Source organism: Rhinoraja longicauda, chromosome 6 (genome assembly GCF_053455715.1).
Source record: "Rhinoraja longicauda isolate Sanriku21f chromosome 6, sRhiLon1.1, whole genome shotgun sequence".
In the NCBI taxonomy this organism is placed as follows: domain Eukaryota; kingdom Metazoa; phylum Chordata; class Chondrichthyes; order Rajiformes; family Arhynchobatidae; genus Rhinoraja; species Rhinoraja longicauda.
Genome location: NC_135958.1, coordinates 48,242,987 through 48,263,283, shown reverse-complemented (window position 1 = coordinate 48,263,283; position 20,297 = coordinate 48,242,987). Strand labels below are relative to the sequence as shown.

Below are 20,297 nucleotides of genomic sequence, written 5' to 3'. Positions count from 1 at the left end.
GTGAGGCTGCATTTGGAATATTGTGAGCAATTTTGGGCATCGGGGGAATATCTGGGGAAGGATGTGCTGGTTCTGAAGAGGGTCCAGAGGAGGTTTACAAGAATGATCCCAGCAATGAGTAGGTTAACCTATGATGAGCGTTTGACGGCACTAGGCCTGTACTCGCTGGAGTTTAGAAGAATGAGGGGGGGGGGGGCCTCATTGAAACATACAGAATAGTGAAAGGCTTGGATAGAGTGGATGTGGAGAGGATTTTTACACTAGTGGGAGAGTCCAGGACTAGAGGTCATTGACTCAGAATTAAAGGACGTTCTTTTTGGGAGGAGATGAGGAGAAATTTCTTTACTCAGAGGGTGGTGAATCTGTGGAATTCATCGCCACAGAAGGCTGTGGAGGACAAGTCAGTGGATATTTTTAAGGCAGAGATAGATAGATTCTTGATTAGTGCAGGTGTCAGAGGTTATGGGGAGAAGAAGGCAGGAGAATGGGGTGAGGAGGGAGAGATAGATCAGCCATGATTGAATGACGGAGTAGAATTGAATGACCTAATTCTACTCCTATTCCTTATGACCTTATCTCGCCATTCACATCAATTCAGTGATAGCTGTATTTTTTGTTTGCGTCCTTTCGATCAGCAATGTGAGATTAATTTAACTCCAAATGTTGCCAATGGACCTGCCACACAGCCCCATGTCAGAGTGTACGGACCTCCATGCTTGAGCGAAGCCAGCATCAACTCGAGCCTGACACGCCAGGATTATTTGTTAAAAGACCTCAGCTCCAATTCTCAGAGCACTTGTGAATGATGGGGCAGGGAGGGAGGGGAAAGGCCAAGATTGCAACAAGGTGGCAGGAAAGCAGTGTCCAGGTTCAGCTCCAGGGCGGCAAGGTGGCACAGCGGTAGAGTTGCTGCCTTACAGCGAATGCAGCGCCTGAGACCCGGGTTCCATCCAGACTACGGGTCCTGTCTAGTACGGAGTTTGTACGTTCTCCCCGTGACCTGCGTGGGTTTTCTCCGAGATCTTCGGTTTCCTCCCACACTCCAAAGACATACAGGTTTGTAGGTTAATTGGCTTGGTAAATGTAAAAATTGTCCCTAGTGTGTGTAGGATAGTGTTAATGCGTGGGGATCGCTGGTCGACGTGGTTGGCCGAAGGGCCTGTTTCTGCATTGTATCTCTAAACAAAACTAAACTAATCCTCTTTGATCAAAAACCTTGCACTATTCAGTGCCCGGTCTCCCGCCACTGGCTTGGGCAGTACGTGCCTCCCTTCCTCTTTCCTTCCTCCTTTTAGCTTAGTTTAGAGATACTGCACAGAAATAGGCCCTTCGACCCTGAGTCCACACCGACCAGCAATCCCCGCACATTAACACACACTGGGGACCAAGCCAATTAATCTACAAACCTCTACGTCTTTGGAGTGTGGGATGAAACCTGAGCACCTGGGGAAATTCCACATGGTAAAGGGCAGAACGTACAAACTCCGTACAGACAGCACCTGTGGTCAGGATCAAACGCAGGTCTCTGGCGCTGTAAGGCAGCAACTCTCACTGTAACTTCTCCCCTGAACTACTCAAACGTATTAAAATTCTGTAAATTTTCAATTATGCCTTTTAGTTAAGCCTTTTATTTTTATAACATATTTTTTGATAAAAAATTGTGCAATTACTCAGCAATCATAGTTTTACATATTATCGATGCTGACTTGCAAGCATCTGCTTGACGCAACAGATGAGTTTAGTTTAGTTTAGAGATACAGCGCGGAAACTGGCCCTTTCGGCCCACCGGGTCCGCGCCGCCCAGCGACTCCTGCACATTTAACACTATCCTACACCCACTAGGGACAATTTTTTTAACATTTACCCAATCAATTAACCTACAAACCTATACGTCTTTGGAGGTTGGGCGGAAACCAAAGATCTCGGAAAAAACCCACGCAGGTCACGGAGAGAACGTACAAACTCCGTACAGACAGCACCTGTAGTTGGGATTGAATCCGGGTCTCTGGCGCTGCATTCGCTGTAAGGCAGCAACTCTACCGCTGTGCCACCGTGCCGACCAAAGTAAACTGAATTCTTCATACAGAGTTCAGCAGCCAAATGAGACACAAGATCTTCGCCCAAGATATTACCAATGTACAAGCAACAAGTATTCTCAGTTGCAGATTCTAAAGCCCAGGGCTTCATGAAGCACCAAATACTTTGCTCAGATTAGAAAGTTACAAGTAATTCTTTCACTAAACTCGGTTTTCTTTGCAAAGATGATATTAGAGGGAATTAATGGGGGGAATTTTCTTGCATCATTATGGGACAAACGACTGACCACTCACTCTGTGTGTATTAAATTAGTCTGAGCAACAACGCAGAATTCCAACCAATTTTCTTTCGAATTACGGAATTTGAAAAGAAAATTGTGTGGACCCCAAAAAATGATACCAATTCACTGTTGTCCACTTGGTGCTAACGAAGACCATTTTAACCTTCAGGAATGCCTCCCGTTCCAGCACAACTCAGGAGAAATACAACGGGACAACAGTCAAACAGGGTCTGTACCCTGCAGGATACTCCAATTCTCTTTGGTAAAAAAACTAACACTTAAGGCAGTCAACAGATTGACATGATGAAATGCTCCTTTACCTTTTCCAGTTCAAGCTGCTTTAACAAAGAGTGGATCAAGTCCTGAGTGTTGAACTTGGTAACTTCGGTACCTTCTACAAGATGCCATGCAGGAATGAGACTGAAAACACAAAGGTTCACCTGGTTGCCAAGTACAGTCCAGTGACAGAACAGCCCCGAACAAGACCCCTCGAGATCCAATGTCAAATTCCCCAGACTTTGGCCTCATGAGCCCGCTTTTCATGTCATTGTCCCTCATTACCACACTTCCCATTACCATCATCGCTCCACATCCTCAACACCCATACCATCCAATAATTAAGTCACCTCATCCTTGAACATTTCATTAAACTCTGTCGACAGACTTTTGTGGAGAGAAACTGAAGATTTAATTTACTCTTCCAGGAATAAAGTTCAGTCTTTGAATGGTCTGCAGTGGATTTAAGTATTTTATTGGGCTTAGTTCAGTTTAGTTTAGAGATACAGCGCGGAAACAGGCCCTTCGGCCCAGAGAGCCAGCGATCCCCACATATTAACACTATCCTACACACACTAAGGATAATTTACACTTGTACCAAGCCAATTAACCTACAAACCTGTACATCTTTGGAGTGTGGGAGGAAACCGAAGATCTCAGGGAAAACCCACGCGGTCACGGGGAGAACGTACAAACCCCCTACAGACAGCGCCCGTAGTCGGGATCGAACCCAGGTCTCTGCCGCTGCAAGCACTGTAAGGCAGTAACTCTACCGTGCATGGAAGCAGTTCCCCTGATTTCCTTTGGACTTAACAATTCCAGGGACATTGCTCCTTTCAACTTCTACACGTAAAAAACAGAGCTCAGTAAACAAGCCAATCCTCCAAATGCAGACTCACTTGATATGGCGCAGGATCTTCTGGCAATGACTGTGGTACTGTTTCAACCAGTTCATGATGTGTGCTGGAGCCACAAGTGTAACCGGGCTGAAGGCCTCACCCAGGGCAGCCTGGAAACAGAACACATTAACTCCTGTCAACAAGGGATCAAAACAAAACAGCAATGTATCGATGTAAGCTGTCAATATTAAAGGTTGGCAGCAACATAATGGAACAAGGGACAGAAAGTTGGGTGAAGACACAAGGAACAGCAGATGCTGCAATTATCTGCAGTCCCTTGAGCCCAATTGTCAACAGCTATTCTTGGAATGAGATGAAACATACAGAGGCTCAGTACTGGGACCTTGGTCATTGGTCATTCAAGGCATAATAGTAACACAAACTTGGGAGTACAGGAAATACTTTCAGTTTACCAATGTAAAGCATGGCTACCTAACCCAAGCCTACCTACACATGCTATGTTTGGGTTGTGTTGGTTTTGGTTCAGGTTGGCTAAGCCGAGTGCTTTCCCTGGTCCTCAGGTCCCCAGCGGAGCATCTTGGACAGAGATGTTGCCCGGCCCGTTGTATTACTCCAGCTTTTTGAATCGATCTTTGATTTAAACCAGCATCTGCCGTTCTTTCCTACACCAATAGTTTAGTCGAGTTTTGAGATACAGCACGGAAACAGGCCCTTCGGCCCACCGGGTCCAGAACCGACTAGCGATCCCCGCACATTAACACTATCCGAAACACACACAAGGGACAATTTACACTTATACCAATCCAATTAACCTACAGACCTGTACGTCTTTCGAGTGTGGGAGGAAACCGAAGATCTCAGAGAAAACCCACGCAGGTCACGGGGAGAAGGTAGAAACTCTGTACAGACAGCACCCGTAGTTGGGATTGAACCCGGGTCTTCGATGCTGCAAGCGCTGTAAGGCAGCAACTCTACTGCTGTGGCAACGTGTCGCAAATGATGAGGGATCATTTATTGAGTCAGAGGGAAAATATACCAATCCAGATACTCAAATAAACAAAGAACATTTCCAAATGTAAAATGATTGATTTTAGTACGAAGAAAAAATATAAATGAAATGGTGCCATCTCAAATTAGAAACATAGAAAACAGGTGCAGTAGGAGGCCATTCGGCCCTTCGAGCAGGCACCGCCATTCATGTGATCATGGCTGATCGTCCCCAATCAATAACTCGTGCCTGCCTTCTCCCCAAATCCCTTGATTCCACTATCCCCTAGAGCTCTATCTAACTCTCTCTTAAATTCATCCAGTGATTTGGCTTCCACTGCCCTCTGTGGTAGAGAATTCCACAAATTCACAACTGGGTGAAAAGGTTTCTCCTCACCTCAGTTTTAAATGGCCTCCCCTTTATTCTAAGACTGTGGCCCCTGGTTCTGGATGCCCAACATTGGGAACATTTTTCCTGCATCCAGCTTGTCCAGTCCTTTTATAATTATATAGGAGATCCCCTCTCATCCTTCTAAACTCCAGTGAATGCAAGCCTAGTCTTTTCAATCTTTCCTCATATGACAGTCCTGCCATCCCAGGGATCAATCTTGTGAACCTACGCTGCACTGCCTCAATTACAAGGATGTCCTTCCTCAAATTAGGAGACCAAAACTGTACACAATACTCCAGGTGTGGTCTTACCAGGGCCCTATACAATTGCAGAAGAACCTCTTTACTCCTATATTGAAATCCTCTTGTTATGAAGGCCAACATTCCATTAGCTTTCTTCACTGCCTGCTGTACCTGCATGCCAACTTTCAGTGACTGGTGTACAAGGACACCCAGGTCTCGCTGCACCTCCCCCTTACCTAACTTAACTCCATTGAGAAAATAATTTGAAAAAAAGCCTTTTTGACCACTAAATGCTGGCATGTGGGACTAGTGTAGCTGGGACATGTTGGCTGGTGTGGGCAAGATGGGCCAAAGGCCCTGTTTCCACACTGTTATCACTATGACTATTATCTAAACTCTTGTAATACAATGTTTTTTTATTCTGAGATGCATGCCTAAAAGGGAACTTGTGTACATTGGCTATGCAAGCAAAGAATTTCACTGTGCCTAGTCACATGTGACAATAAAGTATTCCATTCCATTCCAAATCCAAGTTTTCAATATTCAGAATTTTTCAATTGCGAATTTCAGGTCATTGTTCTCCTTTCACCATTCACGCTTCTAGACTGACCTTTTGTTCCTTTATTCAGTCCATTTGCACATAGTTTCACTCTCTCTTATCACCTCTTTGTGTTTGCATCTCTCCCTACCCCTGATAAAAGATCTTTCCAGCAATCCTCATCCTCCCCTCAGCTACACTCTTGAATCCTCAAGCCAATTTTATCTTTTACTTTTCACTATTCTGTTGGAATGTCATCAACCCAAAACATTTACTGTTTTTCCCCCTGCAGGTGCTGCCTGATCTTCAGAGTAATCCCAACATTTCTTTTACGCAATCTTTAATTGTGCACATGTGTGTTAGATCAGTGCTTCTTAAACTATTTCAGTGCCATTCACCCATGAGTCTTTATCACAAAATTTCATTCACCCTCGACTAAATTTTGTAATGTTTTTTTGGTAACTTTCGTCCTATTCTATTCTTGTGAGAAAAAGTATATATAAATATCTGAATAAATTAAGTCTTCATCCCTCTAGCTTAATTCACCCCAAAATAATTTCATTCACCCTTGGGGGAACCATTCACCAGTTTAAGAAGCACTGTGTTAGATAATAAAAATTCAAACATTAGAAAATAGGGTTTAACTTACCAAAGCCTTTCCTCGTTCCAACAATATATTTATCAAGCCCTGCAACATAACAAGATGTTACTATGGAAACAGTAAATTTCAACAATGCACTGATTACTGCAGTAATGCAATGCCCCACAGCGTTGAAATGCAACCCCCCTCACCGTCCCCTCAGGCAGAAGGTATCATGTAAAATCCCCGCAGCTCCCACCCAATCTAGGCAGGAATTTAATACAGCAGATCAGAGGGATTTACTGGAAGTTCCACACAATGCTGGAATCCTGAGCAAAAAATAAACTCCTGTAGGAACTGAGCAAAGTCAGGCAACATCAGTGGAGGGGAATGCACAGACGGTCAGGTTCCTTCTTCAGACTTGTTCAGGATAGGATTTACTTTCATTTGGAAGAGACTGGTGTAACTCAGGACAGATAACATGTTCCAAATGTTGGGGCAGTCCAGAACCAGGGGCCACAGTTTAAGAATAAGGGGTAGGCCATTTAGAACGGAGATGAGGAAAAACATTTTCAGTCAGAGAGTTGTAAATCTGTGGAATTCTCTGCCTCAGAGGGCAGTGGAGGCCAATTCTCTGAATGCATTCAAGAGAGAGCTAGATAGAGCTCTTAAGGATAGCGGAGTCACGGGGGTATGGGGAGAAGGCAGGAACGGGGTACTGATTGAGAATGATCAGCCATGATCACATTGAATGGCGATGCTGGCTCGAAGGGCCGAATGGCCTACTCCTGCACCTATTGTCTATTGTCTATAACATGGATTTGTCCACGGTGGAGCACGCCTTACCTGATTGAGCTTTTTGAGGAGATGACAAAGGTGATGGATGAGGGTAGGGCAGTGGATGTTGGATGCATGGGTTTTAGCACGGCATTTGATAAAGTCCCCCATGCTGGATTGATCCAGAAAATTAATGCACGAGACCAACTGCGACTTCGTCGTTTGTAGACATGACTTGGACGCACATGTAGAGGGCTTGGTCAGTAAGTTTGCAGACAATACCAAAATTGGTGAAGTTGTGGGCAGGGAGGAAAACTGTCCAAGAATATAATTGGGTAGAGATCAGTTACAGATTCAGGTCAGGCGAGTTAGCAGGACAGTTCAAGGCCAACAGAAGGGGATAGGTTGGCTTGGACTGGCCTGATAACTCGCCTGACCTGAATCCGATGAAGAATTTGTGGTTATTTATCAAGGAGAGATTGAAAGGAAAGGACTGTACCCGAGACACAAGCTCACCGAGCCTATAATTCAGCTGTGGTATTGAGATGAAAAAAGTCCTCAGAAACAGTCAGAATCTGGTCAGTTTCATGCCAAATCACGACAAAGACTTGACAAAGAACTGTGGTGGACATATAATGTACTAATGACATAAAGGTGCGATGATAATGAACAGAAGGTAGCCCTACAACATGTATATTGACTTGTTATATCCAAGTGCATACTTGATTCAATTAATTTGCACAAGGATGTCGCGTGGCGATCAAAGCTACATATCGTACTCCAACTGTTGCTTAACCAATGATCTATGTAGTTAATGTAATTTATGGACTATAACCTCCACCCCTTTGTATTATCTGCCCAGCTAATGAAGGCAAGTGTTGCATCTACCTTCTTAACCACCTTATCTACATGTTCTGCTGCCTTCAGGGTTCCTTGGACAAAGACACAAAGATCCCTCTGTTCCTCAGAACCTCCTAGGGCATTATCAAATATTGCCTCTATCCCAGCCTTGGTAGTCCTTCCAAATTACAACAACTCCCTTTTTTCAGCATTATATCCATTGTCACCGCTCATCTTTCCAACTAATCAATATTATTCTTCAGCCAAAGCCAACCTACTTCGCTTTCAACATCACCACCAATTTTCCTGTCCCGTGCGAACACATTAAACATAATGTTAACATTGACATCAGATAACCAAATATATACATCATACAAACAGGAAGGTTTTCAGCACCAACCCTTGCTGTAAATCAGCAGTCAGTCTTCTAATTGTGAAACAATCTTCCACCACTACCCTATGCTTGCAATCACCAAACAAAGTTCAGATGCACTTTTGCAAATTGCTTTGGATCCATTGGGCTCTATTTTAAATTAGTAGGACAGATCCACCCCATAAAGATATGCTGGCCATTTTACATTAGTCCCTGCCATTTCAAGTACAGATTAATTTTGCCCGTCAGTTTTTATTTGAAACTAACACCATTCCACTTGCTATTTTCCTGTAGGTTCTCTCTTGATCTCTTAACTCATATTTTTCCTGCGTTATCTCAAGTACCCTGATTTCTTTCATATCATGAAATCTAGCAATCTGTGTATTGAACGTATTTCCTCAGGCTTCCAGGATCGAGAAATCCTGAGATTCTCCATCCTCTGCATGGCGAAATTGCTCATCAGTCAGTTACAGCCTGCATTTATTCTGAGACTGTAAGGCCTGGTCATAAACTCCACAGCTGGGGGAAAAAACAACCCGCTCTTCAAGATGCAAGAATTTTGTACGATTAAATGAGAATTGCGTGCAGTTCTCATCGCCCCATTACAGGAAAGATGTGGAGGCTTTGGAGAGGGTGCAGAGGAGATTTTCCAGAATGCTGCCTGGATTAGAGGCTTTCAGCTGCTGGGAAAGGATGGATAGTCTTGGATTGTCTTCTCTAGAATGTCGGAGGTTGAAGGGAGACAAGATAGAAGTATATAAATGGAATCTTTCTCACATGGTGGAAATGTCCAACACTGGGGGGCATAGCCATGAAGGAAAGTTTAATGGAGATGTATGGGACAAGTTTTTTTTTTTTACACAGTGTAGTGGGGCTTGGAATGGATTGTCAGGGGTGCAGTGGAGACAGATACAATGATGGCATTTAAAAGGGTTTTACAAAGATACATGGGAGTGCAGGGAAGAGATGGATATGAATCATGTACAGGTTGATGAGATCAGTTTAACGGCATCATGTTCAGCACAAGCACCATGGGCCTAAGGGCATAATCCTGTGCTGCACTGTTCCATGTTGTTCATCTCATTCGTCTACTCAATCTCTTCTTCGATGGCCTCTGCTGGAACTGGTCCATTAACCCTTTACTGCGTTCTTTCTTTGGTAAATATATTCCTTCGAAAGTTTAGTTTAGAGATAGCATGGAAAAAAGCCCTTCGGCCCACCGAGTCCTCATCGACTATCCATCACCGATTCACACGAGTTCTCCGTTGATCCCACTTCCTCATCCATTCCCTGCACACATGGGGCAATTTACAGAGGGCCAATTAACATTCAAACCCCCACGTCTTTGGGGTGTGGGAAGAAACCAGAGCACCCGGAGAAAGTCTACGTGGTGAAAGGGAGAACGTACAAACTCCACAGACAGCAGCGGAGGTCAGGATGGAACCCGGGTCTCCGGCGCTGTGAGACAGCAGCTCTGCCAGTTGCACTACTGAACCGTCCACAGTAGAGGGGCCACTACTGTACACAGTACTCCAGGTGTGGTCTCCACAAAGGCTATACTTATAATAAGGCATCGTTGCTCTTGGTTTCAAATAATCTCACAAGAAAAGTCACTGTCCTATCTGCAAGCTGCATCTACATAACAGTTTTCAGTGATTTGTTTACATGGACATGTGTACAAGTTACCTTGGAAGACTGAGAAATTATTATTACCCAATCTCTCGCTATTTAAAAAATATTTTGATTTTCTGTTGCCATATTCTGTCGCTCTCCCAGCTTGACCCTTCCCCCTGGAAATCTCTTTACATCTCCTTCCTTCCTACTTACAAAGCTACCTCTGTACCGTTCATAAGTGATAGGAGCAGAATTAGGCCATTCGGTCCATCAAGTCCACTCCGCCATTCAATCATGGCTGATCTATCTCTCCCTCCTAACCCCATTCTCCTGCCTTCTCCCCATAACCCGTGACACCCTTACTGATCAAACATCTATCGATCTCTGCCTTACAAATATCCATTAACGGCCTCCACAGCCTTCTCTGGCAATGAATTCCACAGATTCACCACCCTCTGATTGAAGAAATTCCTCCTCATCTCCTTCCTAAAGGAATGTCCTTTAATTCTGAGGCTATGACCTCTGTTCCTCTAGTCTTATCATATCATATATATACAGCCGGAAACAGGCCTTTTCGGCCCTCCAAGTCCGTGCCGCCCAGCGATCCCCGTACATTAACACTATCCTACACCCACTAGGGACAATTTTTACATTTACCCAGCCAATTAACCTACATACCTGTACGTCTTTGGAGTATGGGAGGAAACCGAAGATCTCGGAGAAAACCCACGCAGGTCACGGGGAGAACGTACAAACTCCTTACAGTGCAGCACCCGTAGTCAGGATCGAACCTGAGTCTCCGGCGCTGCATTCGCTGTAAAGCAGCAACTCTACCGCTGCGCCTCCTATAGATTCAGATTGTGAAAAGCTGGGGCTCAAAATAGAGCTCTTAATGATAGCGGAGTCAGGGGGAATGGGGAGAGGGCAGGAACGGGGTACTGATTGTGGATGATCAGCCATGATCACATTGAATGGCAGTGCTGGCTTGAAGGGCCGAATGGCCCCCTCCTGCACCTATTGTCTATTGTCTGTCTAAGTTCTGAATCTTGTGGTCCCCCACTACCTGCCTGCTAGACAGAGAACTACCCATGTATTGCTACTCTTTGGTTTTTGTCCTATAAATACTTTTAAAATCTCAGTCAGTACAATAGCCCAAATAGCTTTATTGGCAATATGAAAATGCAGAGAGACCGCATCCACTGGTTCAAAGGTAGAGTAATCCAAAACTAAACCCACCATTAATTGTCTGAAGAAGGGTCTCGAACCGAAATGCTGGTCTGAAGAAGGGTCTCTACTCGAAAAGCCACCTACCTATGTTCTCCAGGGATGCTGCCTGACCTGCTGAGTGATTCCAGCACTTTGTGTCCTTTTGTGTGGTCACCAGCATCTGCAGTTCTTAGCTTCTAGATTAATTGCCCATCCTTCACATCAGATATTTGTGCAATGCTCTCTTAACAAGGACAATGCTCAGTGACAAAACCTTCCTGCTCCAAAGTGAAGCAGTTAGTGAAGCCACTGTCTCATTGCGGCAGAGGCCCAGGTTCAATCTTAACCTTGGGTGCTGTCCAAGTAGAACTTGCACATTCTCTCTGTGACCGCGTGAGTTTCCTCGGCTGATCCCATTTCCTAACAAGTTCTAAAAATGTATGTTAATTGGTTGATGGTTCCTCATGTGTAGGCGAGTGGTAGAATTTGAGGGTTTATGAGAATGTGGGGAGAAAAATAAATAAGATTGACGTAGGATTAGTGTGAACGGTTAGTTCAATCAGAATGGACTGTGGGCAGAAGGGTTTGCTTCCGTACTGTTTTAGCATGTCTCTATAACACCACTGCATGGAAACACATATTTCCCCAACAACATCCTTACTTTCATTAAAAAAAAATTACAGCTGTTATCATTTAATGTATTCATAGAAACATAGACAGAAACATTGAAAATAGATGAAGGAGGCCATTCGGCCCTTTGAGCCAGCACCACCATTCATTGTGATCATGGCTGATCATCCACAATCAGTAACCCGTGCCTGCCTTCTCCCCATATCCCTTGATTCCACCAGCCCCTAGAGCTCTTTCTAACTCTCTTTTAAATTCACCCAGTGAATTGGCCTCTACTGACCTTCTGCAGCAGAGAATTCCACAAATTCACAATTCTCTGGGTGAAAAAGTTTCTTTCTCATCTCAGTTTCAAATGGCCTTCCCTTTATTCTTAGACTGTGGCCCCTGATACTGGACTCCCCCAACAAGGGAACATTTTTTCTGCATCTAGCTTGTCCAGTCCTTTTATAATTTTATACATTTCTATAAGATCCCCTTCTAAATTCCAGTGAATACAATATTCAAGAGAGAGTTAGATATAGCTCTAAGGGCTAACGGAATCAAGGGATATGGGGAGAAAGCAGGAACAGGGTACTGATTTTGGATGATCAGCCATGGTATTATTGAATGGCGGTGCTGGCTCAAAGGGCCAAATGGCCTACTGCTGCACCTATTTTCTATGTTTAAGCCCAACCAGAGGAAAGTTGTTTCCTATTCAGTCCATCATTGGGAGACAATGAACATGGGAGATCTAGAGACCAACAATTTACCAAAGACACCCTTCCTCATCTTTAGTGCAATAAATCCAGACCAGGCCAGGTTAGTTATATTATTAATGCAGAGCTTGAACATGAAACAAGCAGAAATGATACTACTAATACTCACTGTGTGATGATCAGCATGCATGTGGGACACAAAGATGGCTGACAAATTACAGAGGACCCTGTCCACATCGTTACCATAGTGGCGACAGAGTTGTCCAAAGGTGCCTTCACCGCAGTCCAATAATATTGAACGCGTAGAGCTAATAACAGTGCAAAACACAAGTCACTGAGAAGATACTTGTAATATTACCTTAACTGTTTTTTCCCCCATCTTACTCTCTTCAAGAGAAATTTGCTAATCTTATTCCTTTTCTTCAGATCATCAGCAAAGAAAAAAATCACCAATTCTAGCACTCTTTTTGAGTCACAGATAGAAAAATTGCACTGAGCTCCAATCACACGTCCTTACTAAGGGCAAAACTAACACAATTTTATTTTATAAAATAGTGCATTCATGCTTTTAAAGAACCCCTTTAACATAATAAAACAGCCAGAGTCACCTTACACATGAATCATAAGGTCATAAAATTGTAAGATCATTAAGCAAGAATCAAAGCTTGCTTGAAAATTAAAACAAAGAATATAAAACATAAACACGATTCTTGTCGATTGCCACAGAATGCTTCCTTCTCAACTTGCAGCACTTCTATTGAATAAAGCTGCCATGATCAAGTGAAACAGACTTACTCTATATTGAGAATGATGGAGCTAACATTTCGGATCTTCATTGGGATCGCAGAACCCGTTCCAAGGAAAACTACCTCTGGATATTTGTCCACATTATCTGGCAATACAAGTCAAAGATAATTTAACTTCCAATATCAATAACTAGTCGATCTGAACAGTTGAAAAATACATGGACATTTGTATTTAAATTTATATAAAAGGAAGATCACATTGCAAACCATAGTACCAAAGGTACATCTAACGCAAATACCTAGCAGTTAAAATAATTTCATATATCCTGAAAACATATTCAGTCCATTCAGTCTGTGTTCGGGGGGGGGGGGGGGGAGGAGGGGAGGGGGGGGGGGGGGAGGAGGGGAGGGGGGAGAAGAGGGTGCTGCACCAATGCAGGAGAAGTTTGGGCCCAACGGGTCCACTTGGTCTAGTAGTACATATATACAATCAAGTCAAACTCAAGTACAATAACTAGAGCAAAGGGGAAGATGCAGGGTGCAGGATATAGTTCTCAGCATTGTAGTGCATCAGATCCATGGACAAAGTCCAATGTCAACGATGGGGAAGAGGTGAATCGAACAGTATTCTGGTTGGACTGTTCAGAACCCTAATAATAGAGGGGAAGAAGCTGTTTCTGAGTCTGGTGGTGCATGCTTTCAGGGGTCTGTACCTTCTGCTGAACGAGAACAGGGAGAATGAGCGAGATGGGACAAGTCTTTGATGATATTGATTACTTTTCCAGCGTGAAACCCATACACAGAGAGAATGTGCAAACTTCACACAGACAGGAGATCAGGACTGAAGCCGACAGCTGTACCACCCTCGTCTTAAATAAAAACAGAAAATGCTCAGCAGTGGGTGCATGATCAGAGAACATCTTTGAGAAAGTTAATGTTTCAGGTGCATGACATTTCATCAAAATTGGAAAAAGTCAAAAAGGTAACGAGGATTAGCAGGCACTGCAGTTGGGAAAGAGATGGGGAGAACATCAGAGATAAGGTGGAAAACAAAAGGTGATGAAACGAGAAAAGGACAGTGATGGAAGACAATGAATGTGGTGAAACGCATTAAACCAATGCATGCCTGAGCTGGTTCAGGATTTTTTAATGAATATCTGTAAAGAGCATTTTAAGACCAATTATTAGCCCATCGGCTCTAGTTGTTTAATTTTTGTTTTTTTAAGTTTACAGCGTGGAAACAGGCCCTTCGGCCCACCGAGTCTGCACCGACCAGTGATCCCTGAGCATTAACACTGTCCCATACGCATTAGGGACAATTTTACATTTATACTAAGCAAATTTACCTACAAACCTGTACGTCTTTGGAGTGCGCGAGGTCATGGGGAGAACGTACAAACTCCGCACAGACAGCACCCGCAGTCGGGATGGAACCCGGGTCTCTGGAGCTGTCAGCGCTGTGAGGAAGGCAGCAACTCTACCGCTGCGTCACTTTGTGTAGATGTGTTACAGCGTCGATGCAGACTGGTTAACAGAAATGCCAGAATAAAGTGCGATCACTGCAGGCGTTCTACATTTTTTAAATAATAGCCTCCTCCTGCTGAAATGGACAAGTTCCCTGAGGAACAAATGACTATTGAACGATGAAGTAACCAGACCACAGTACTTTCCAGAGAGGAGTTCCCAAAGCACCAGGGAAACCCCTTCTCACTCTTGTGAAAGTGGCTCTTAGTGATATTGTTTAAAGACTGCAATTGCCATGCCAGAAGATCAGGAATAAACAGACTAGCCAAAAAGCAAGGCAATGAAATCTGAAGGTGGGAATCCAACAGAGCAGTTAAGGTAGCCATGCATTTAATTATTTCAACCCAGTTCAGGTACACCCCCGAGAAACAACACGGGCGGATTAATAGAACAAGGGAGAATGTTTTTAAACAGGGACTTCCTTTGCAATGTTAACAACGCAATATTTGCAATGATTTACCTGACGGAGGAGCTGGGTTTGCAGCTAAAACTCGCTTGAACTCTTCAACCTGCGCCATGAAGCCTGGGATTTCCATTGCCTCGTTAATAAATTCCCTTGGGTCAACTTCAACCACAGCATCCCTGCTTGCACAAAGTGGAGAAAGTGCAGCTTAAAATCAATCATGAAGTCACGCAGGAGGGAAGCAGCCCTTCAGCCCACCAGTCTACACCCACTGTCAACGACACAAACACTGGAAATTATCATTCTTATTCTCCCCATGTTCCCAATGTGGAAGTAAAATATCTCATTTGCCATTCGTATCACGGGCAGTACTCCAACATGGCAACCCCCTGTTTTTTGTTTTCTGCAACATTATCAAAGTGACATGGAGTTAGAGTCGTAGAACTCCACAGCACAAAACCAGGCCCTTCACCCACCTCCATGCCAACCAAGTGGCCTAACCAGATTGTTCCCACTTGCCTGCACCTGACCCATACTCCTCTAAACTTATCCTAACCAAATATCTCGTCCAAGTGTCTTTTCAATGTCATAATTGTATCCACCTCTCCTCCACCTTCTGGCTGTTTGTTCCATTTATTTAATTTGCCTACTGTGACTGGGGTTCCAGGAAGTCCCGCCTGGCCAGAGCTGGCAGATCCATTCCCATAGCCGACGTCAGAGGCCATTAGACTCCTCTCGCAGGACATGACCTCTGTTGGCCCGGCAAGTTGGACAATCCAGAAAGGCACTGGATTTACGGATGCCAGAGAAGCGGTGGTGGATCTGTACTTCTATAAAATCGTCCCCTAGCCTCCTACACCCCGGGGGGGGGGGGGGGGGGGAGGGGAGTCCTAGCCTTCCAGTCCTGACACCATCCTTTTACATTTAAAAAGGCGCTGTTGCAGTTGAATGACATCTTTTGCAGGGCGACCAGAAATATACGCAGTACTCCAAACGTGACTTTACCAACATCTCGGTATCGAATGACAATAAAAGAATACAATACAATACAATCCAATCTTTCACTGTTGAAACATGACATCCCAACTTCTGTATCCAATAGCCTACCTGATGCAAGTGAACTGGCTTCACCATCCTTGTGATGCCACATTCATGGAATTGTGTGTCTGCACCTCTGTCCCACAGCACTCCCCAGGACTCCACCAGGTAGTGTGTAGATCCTGCCCTGATACATCTTACCAAAATGCAATATCTCTCATTTATCTGAAATAAACTCCATCTGGCATTCCTTAGCCTATCGGATCAAGAGGGATAATGAAGATAACCCTCTTCATTATCCACAATACCATCAATTTTGTCATCCAAAAACTTACTGACCATGCCATTACATTCACATCCAATTCATTAATATAATGAACAACAGCCAAACCAGCAATGATCTCCACGGTACACCACTTAATACAAGCCCTCTGTTTGATAAACAATCCCTAACTCCCACTGTATTTCTCCTTTCTCCAATGTAATTTTGTATCCAACTGACTTGCCCGACCTAGATCTCATGTGATATACACTTCCAAACCATCCTACGATGCAGTATGTTGTTAAAAGCCTCCCTTAGGTACATGTGGAAAACGTGCATTCCACTGCCCTCACCAATCTCCATGGTCACCTCGTCAAACAATTTAATCCAATTTGAGAGATGTGATTTCCCCCACACAAAGCCATGCTGACCATCCCCACTAGTCTTCCTGTCTCCATCTACATCCTATCTTTGTCCCGAGCCCTCACCCCTACTAGTCTTCCTGTCTCCATCTACATCCTATCTTTGTCCCACCCCCTCCCCTGACATCAGTTTGAAGAAGGGTCTCGAAGAAACGTCACCCATTCCTTCTCTCCTGAGATGCTGCCTGACCTGCTGAGTTACTCCAGCATTTTGTGTCTACCTTCGATTTAAACCAGCATCTACAGTTCCTTTTCCTACCCAATCAGTCCTTGCTTTTCCAAATGCTGGGAAAAACTAATCTCAAAATCCCCTCCAACAACTTACCCACCACCGATGTTAGGCTCACAGGCTTGTAGCTCATAGGGTTTTCATGGCAGCCTCTTAAATAGAGGCACAACATTATGCACCTCCCAGTCTTCCAGCACCTCACCCGTGGCTATCGACGATGCAACTATCTCGACCAATAGTCCCACAATTACTTCCCACAATGTTCCAGGATACACTTGATCAGGTCCCAAGGATTTATCTACCTTTGTGTTTTAAGAACTCCAGCATCTCTTCTTCAGTGATGTGGACTCTCTTCAAGACTCCCAAGAAACGAAAGAGGGTTTTGTAATGACCTAAAATTGGTGAAGTCAATGTTCATTGCAATGGGTTCTGAGCTACCCAAGGGGAATGTGAGGTTCTATTTGCGTGTGGCCTCACTCTGGCAATGGAGGAGGCCCAGGACAAAAAGGTCAGTATGGGAATGGGAAATGGAGTTAAAAGGGTTAGCGATGGGGAGAGCCAGTAGGTCTTGGCACAGCGAGCGCAAGTGTTGGCAAAATGGTCGGCAAGTCTACACATGGATGAGTACACCGTTTACTGCTACTCCAAAATGACTTGCATAGAATGAGCAGCATAAAAACAGGCCATTCAAGGCAACTAGTCATGACTGGTGGTACTGCTTGAACAGCCCCTATACGTGACAAATAACTCACTTGATCCCAGCTACTCAGACCTGAAATAGGGGATGGAGGTAACGAAGACCACCTGACCAAGTGAGTTATATGGCGAGTCCCACATTTTAGCTGCTATTTAATCATATTATTCTATTGCATTTGTCCTTGCAATTGTCTTTGCAAATTATTCATTTTGCCATTTGCCTACTAGATTTGGTTCAGGTTATAATCAAAAGTTTCTGAATGAAAACATCATTGAAGGGTGCGACACAAGTTCCCAAACAAATGTATAAATTGGAAAAGCTCAGCTGCCTGGGTTTCAACAGACCGTTTACATACCATCAGTTCTGGTGAACAACCACAGTAAATATATCTAACTTACATGAACTGACCTTTGCCATTCACATTTGGGCCGTAGTTGATACTTCAGCAGACAGTGACCTCGAACAATTGGCACAGAGAGGGAGGCAGGCTCGTCCTGTAATCAAAAGGAAGCTCACCAAACTCATGCATTATTCTTTTCAATCTGCTAAAAGGTCATGAACTAGAATGATACTAGAAATTTACTAAGACCACCATAGAAATTTACTAAGACAGAAAATATGTGTCTGTTTTCGTTGTGAACAGTTAATACAACCATGAATGAATGATTAGCCCCAAATAACCCAAGCTGGAAGAACGATATACTAGCAAATGCACACTGAATCCACTTCTGTAATTTGATTCTATTAAACCTTACGAACCCAAATGTCCAGGAGTAAGATTGGCCTACACTGATAATAATCACCGTTAGTGCCTGGACTGAGGACATCATTCCAACGATGACTTTGTAATTAAGGTAGACACAAAATGCTGGTGTAACTCAGCGGGTCAGGCAGCATCTCTGGAGAGAAGGAATGGGTGACGTTTCGGGTCGAGACCCTTCTTCAGACTGATGACAGGGGAGGGGACGGGACAAAGATAGGATGTAGTCGGAGACAGGAAGACTTGTGGGAGATCTGGGAAGGGGGAGGGGAAAGAGAGGGAAAGCGGGGACTATCTGAAGTTAGAGAAGTCAATGTTCATACCGCTGGGGTGTAAACTGCCCAAGCGAAATATGAGGTGCTGTTCCTCCAATTTGTGCTGGGCCTCACTCTGACAATGGAGGAGGCCCAGGACAGAAAGGTCAGATTGGGAATGGGAGTTGAAGTGCTGAGACACTGGGAAATCAGGTTGATCAGGGTTTCCTACACATATTAACTTTGTAATTATTCAGGTGGCTTCCCTTCATGATGGTGGAGAGGCCAACACAGCAGCTCAGTGGAGGACAAGCAGCAAACATGACAATTACTTGCTCAACTATATACATGGAGCTCGCAAAGGTGCAGTCAGCTCCATGGACCAGGTTGGCAAAAGCCAAAGGTTGTCATTATTACTAATGCAAAACCCAAACCTTTGAATCATGCACCTACCTTGGTCTGAAAGGTTTTCAATAGCGGGAAGATGTCTGGATGAATTAGGTTTAGTTGCGTCTGGATCTTGTGGCTGCGTAGATTGTGAACGGTTTGATTGTTTTCATTGAGGATTAGGTGCTCTGTGGTCGGCCCAAACCTGTGGTGAGGTTAAAGGTCATGATGCTGAGATGACCAAAGAAATGAAGCATGCACAATCACAATTAAAAGTTCAATGGGGATGAGGTCATGTAGGTATACATCAAGTCCAAGATACAATTGCAAGCTGCATCACAGGTTTTTGAACAAAGAGTCTCAAGTTCCATTGAACAATATAGCATATCTAAAGTCAGGTCAAGTTAAACCAATCTCCTCTGCATGCACATGATCTATTTACCTCCGTTCCCTGCAATATCCACGTGTCTTCCTAAAAGCCACTAAAATGCCACTATCATAACTGCTTCCACTACAACCCCTGGCACTGCATTGTGGTTGGTGTCTTGGCCCGCACTTCTCCTTCAGATTTTTCCCCTTTGACTGTAAAGCTATACCCCCTACCTTTGACGTTTCCACCGTAGAAAAAAAAGTGTCTGACAGACTATCCTATCTATGTCTTTCATAACTTTTTATGCTTCTGTCAGGGTCTCCCCTCAGCTCCAGAGAAAACGATCCAAGTTTGACTAGCCTCTCCTTTTTGCCAATAACCTCTAAAAATGCAGGCAGCATTCTGATAAGCCTCTTCTGCACTCTCTCTAAATCGAAAACAACCACTTTAAAAGTTGGTGCACCGTTCACTGAGCCAAGCTGACAACTCAAACAAACCGTTTGGACATTTCTGGAGCAAACTCCCAAGCCCACAAGACTAATTCATGGACACATCACAGCAGGAACGTTTCAGAAACGATTGCAAGAGTGCACATTGAATTATTTTTAAATTTAAAATACTTACTACACTGAACAGAACACTTCACAAACACAAAATATAAAGTGAGCTTTATATTACGGGACCCAGAACAGTAACAAAGAGTACAATGTGGACAATAAATTTCAAGGGATTTCAAGGAATTATTGACTCATTGCCGCAGTTCTAGATTTCCAAACATTGATTAATGGGAAGAATTTAACAAGGAATGGAGTTTAAAAAAATAACTCAGTGTTGCAAATAACCCCAAGGCAACTTTTGCATTGATATTTATTTCTTGGT

At 43.9% G+C, this 20,297-nt stretch overlaps 1 protein-coding gene across 2 annotated transcripts in view; it reads right to left on the bottom strand.

Annotated features, from left to right (window-relative positions):
* elac2 (elaC ribonuclease Z 2) overlaps positions 1-20,297 on the bottom strand; it is a 77,017-nt gene that overhangs the window by 20,630 nt on the left and 36,090 nt on the right. Inside the window, exons 13-20 of one of the 2 annotated variants that reach the window (XM_078400935.1) lie at positions 19,115-19,253; positions 18,056-18,141; positions 15,057-15,181; positions 13,122-13,218; positions 12,496-12,634; positions 6,261-6,299; positions 3,493-3,602; positions 2,638-2,737 (exon numbers count right to left, since the gene is read on the bottom strand). In XM_078400935.1, coding sequence (XP_078257061.1) covers positions 2,638-2,737; positions 3,493-3,602; positions 6,261-6,299; positions 12,496-12,634; positions 13,122-13,218; positions 15,057-15,181; positions 18,056-18,141; positions 19,115-19,253 — 835 coding nt within the window. The remainder of the gene's footprint in view (positions 1-2,637; positions 2,738-3,492; positions 3,603-6,260; positions 6,300-12,495; positions 12,635-13,121; positions 13,219-15,056; positions 15,182-18,055; positions 18,142-19,114; positions 19,254-20,297) is intronic. The other variant, XM_078400936.1, reaches the window with a different exon arrangement.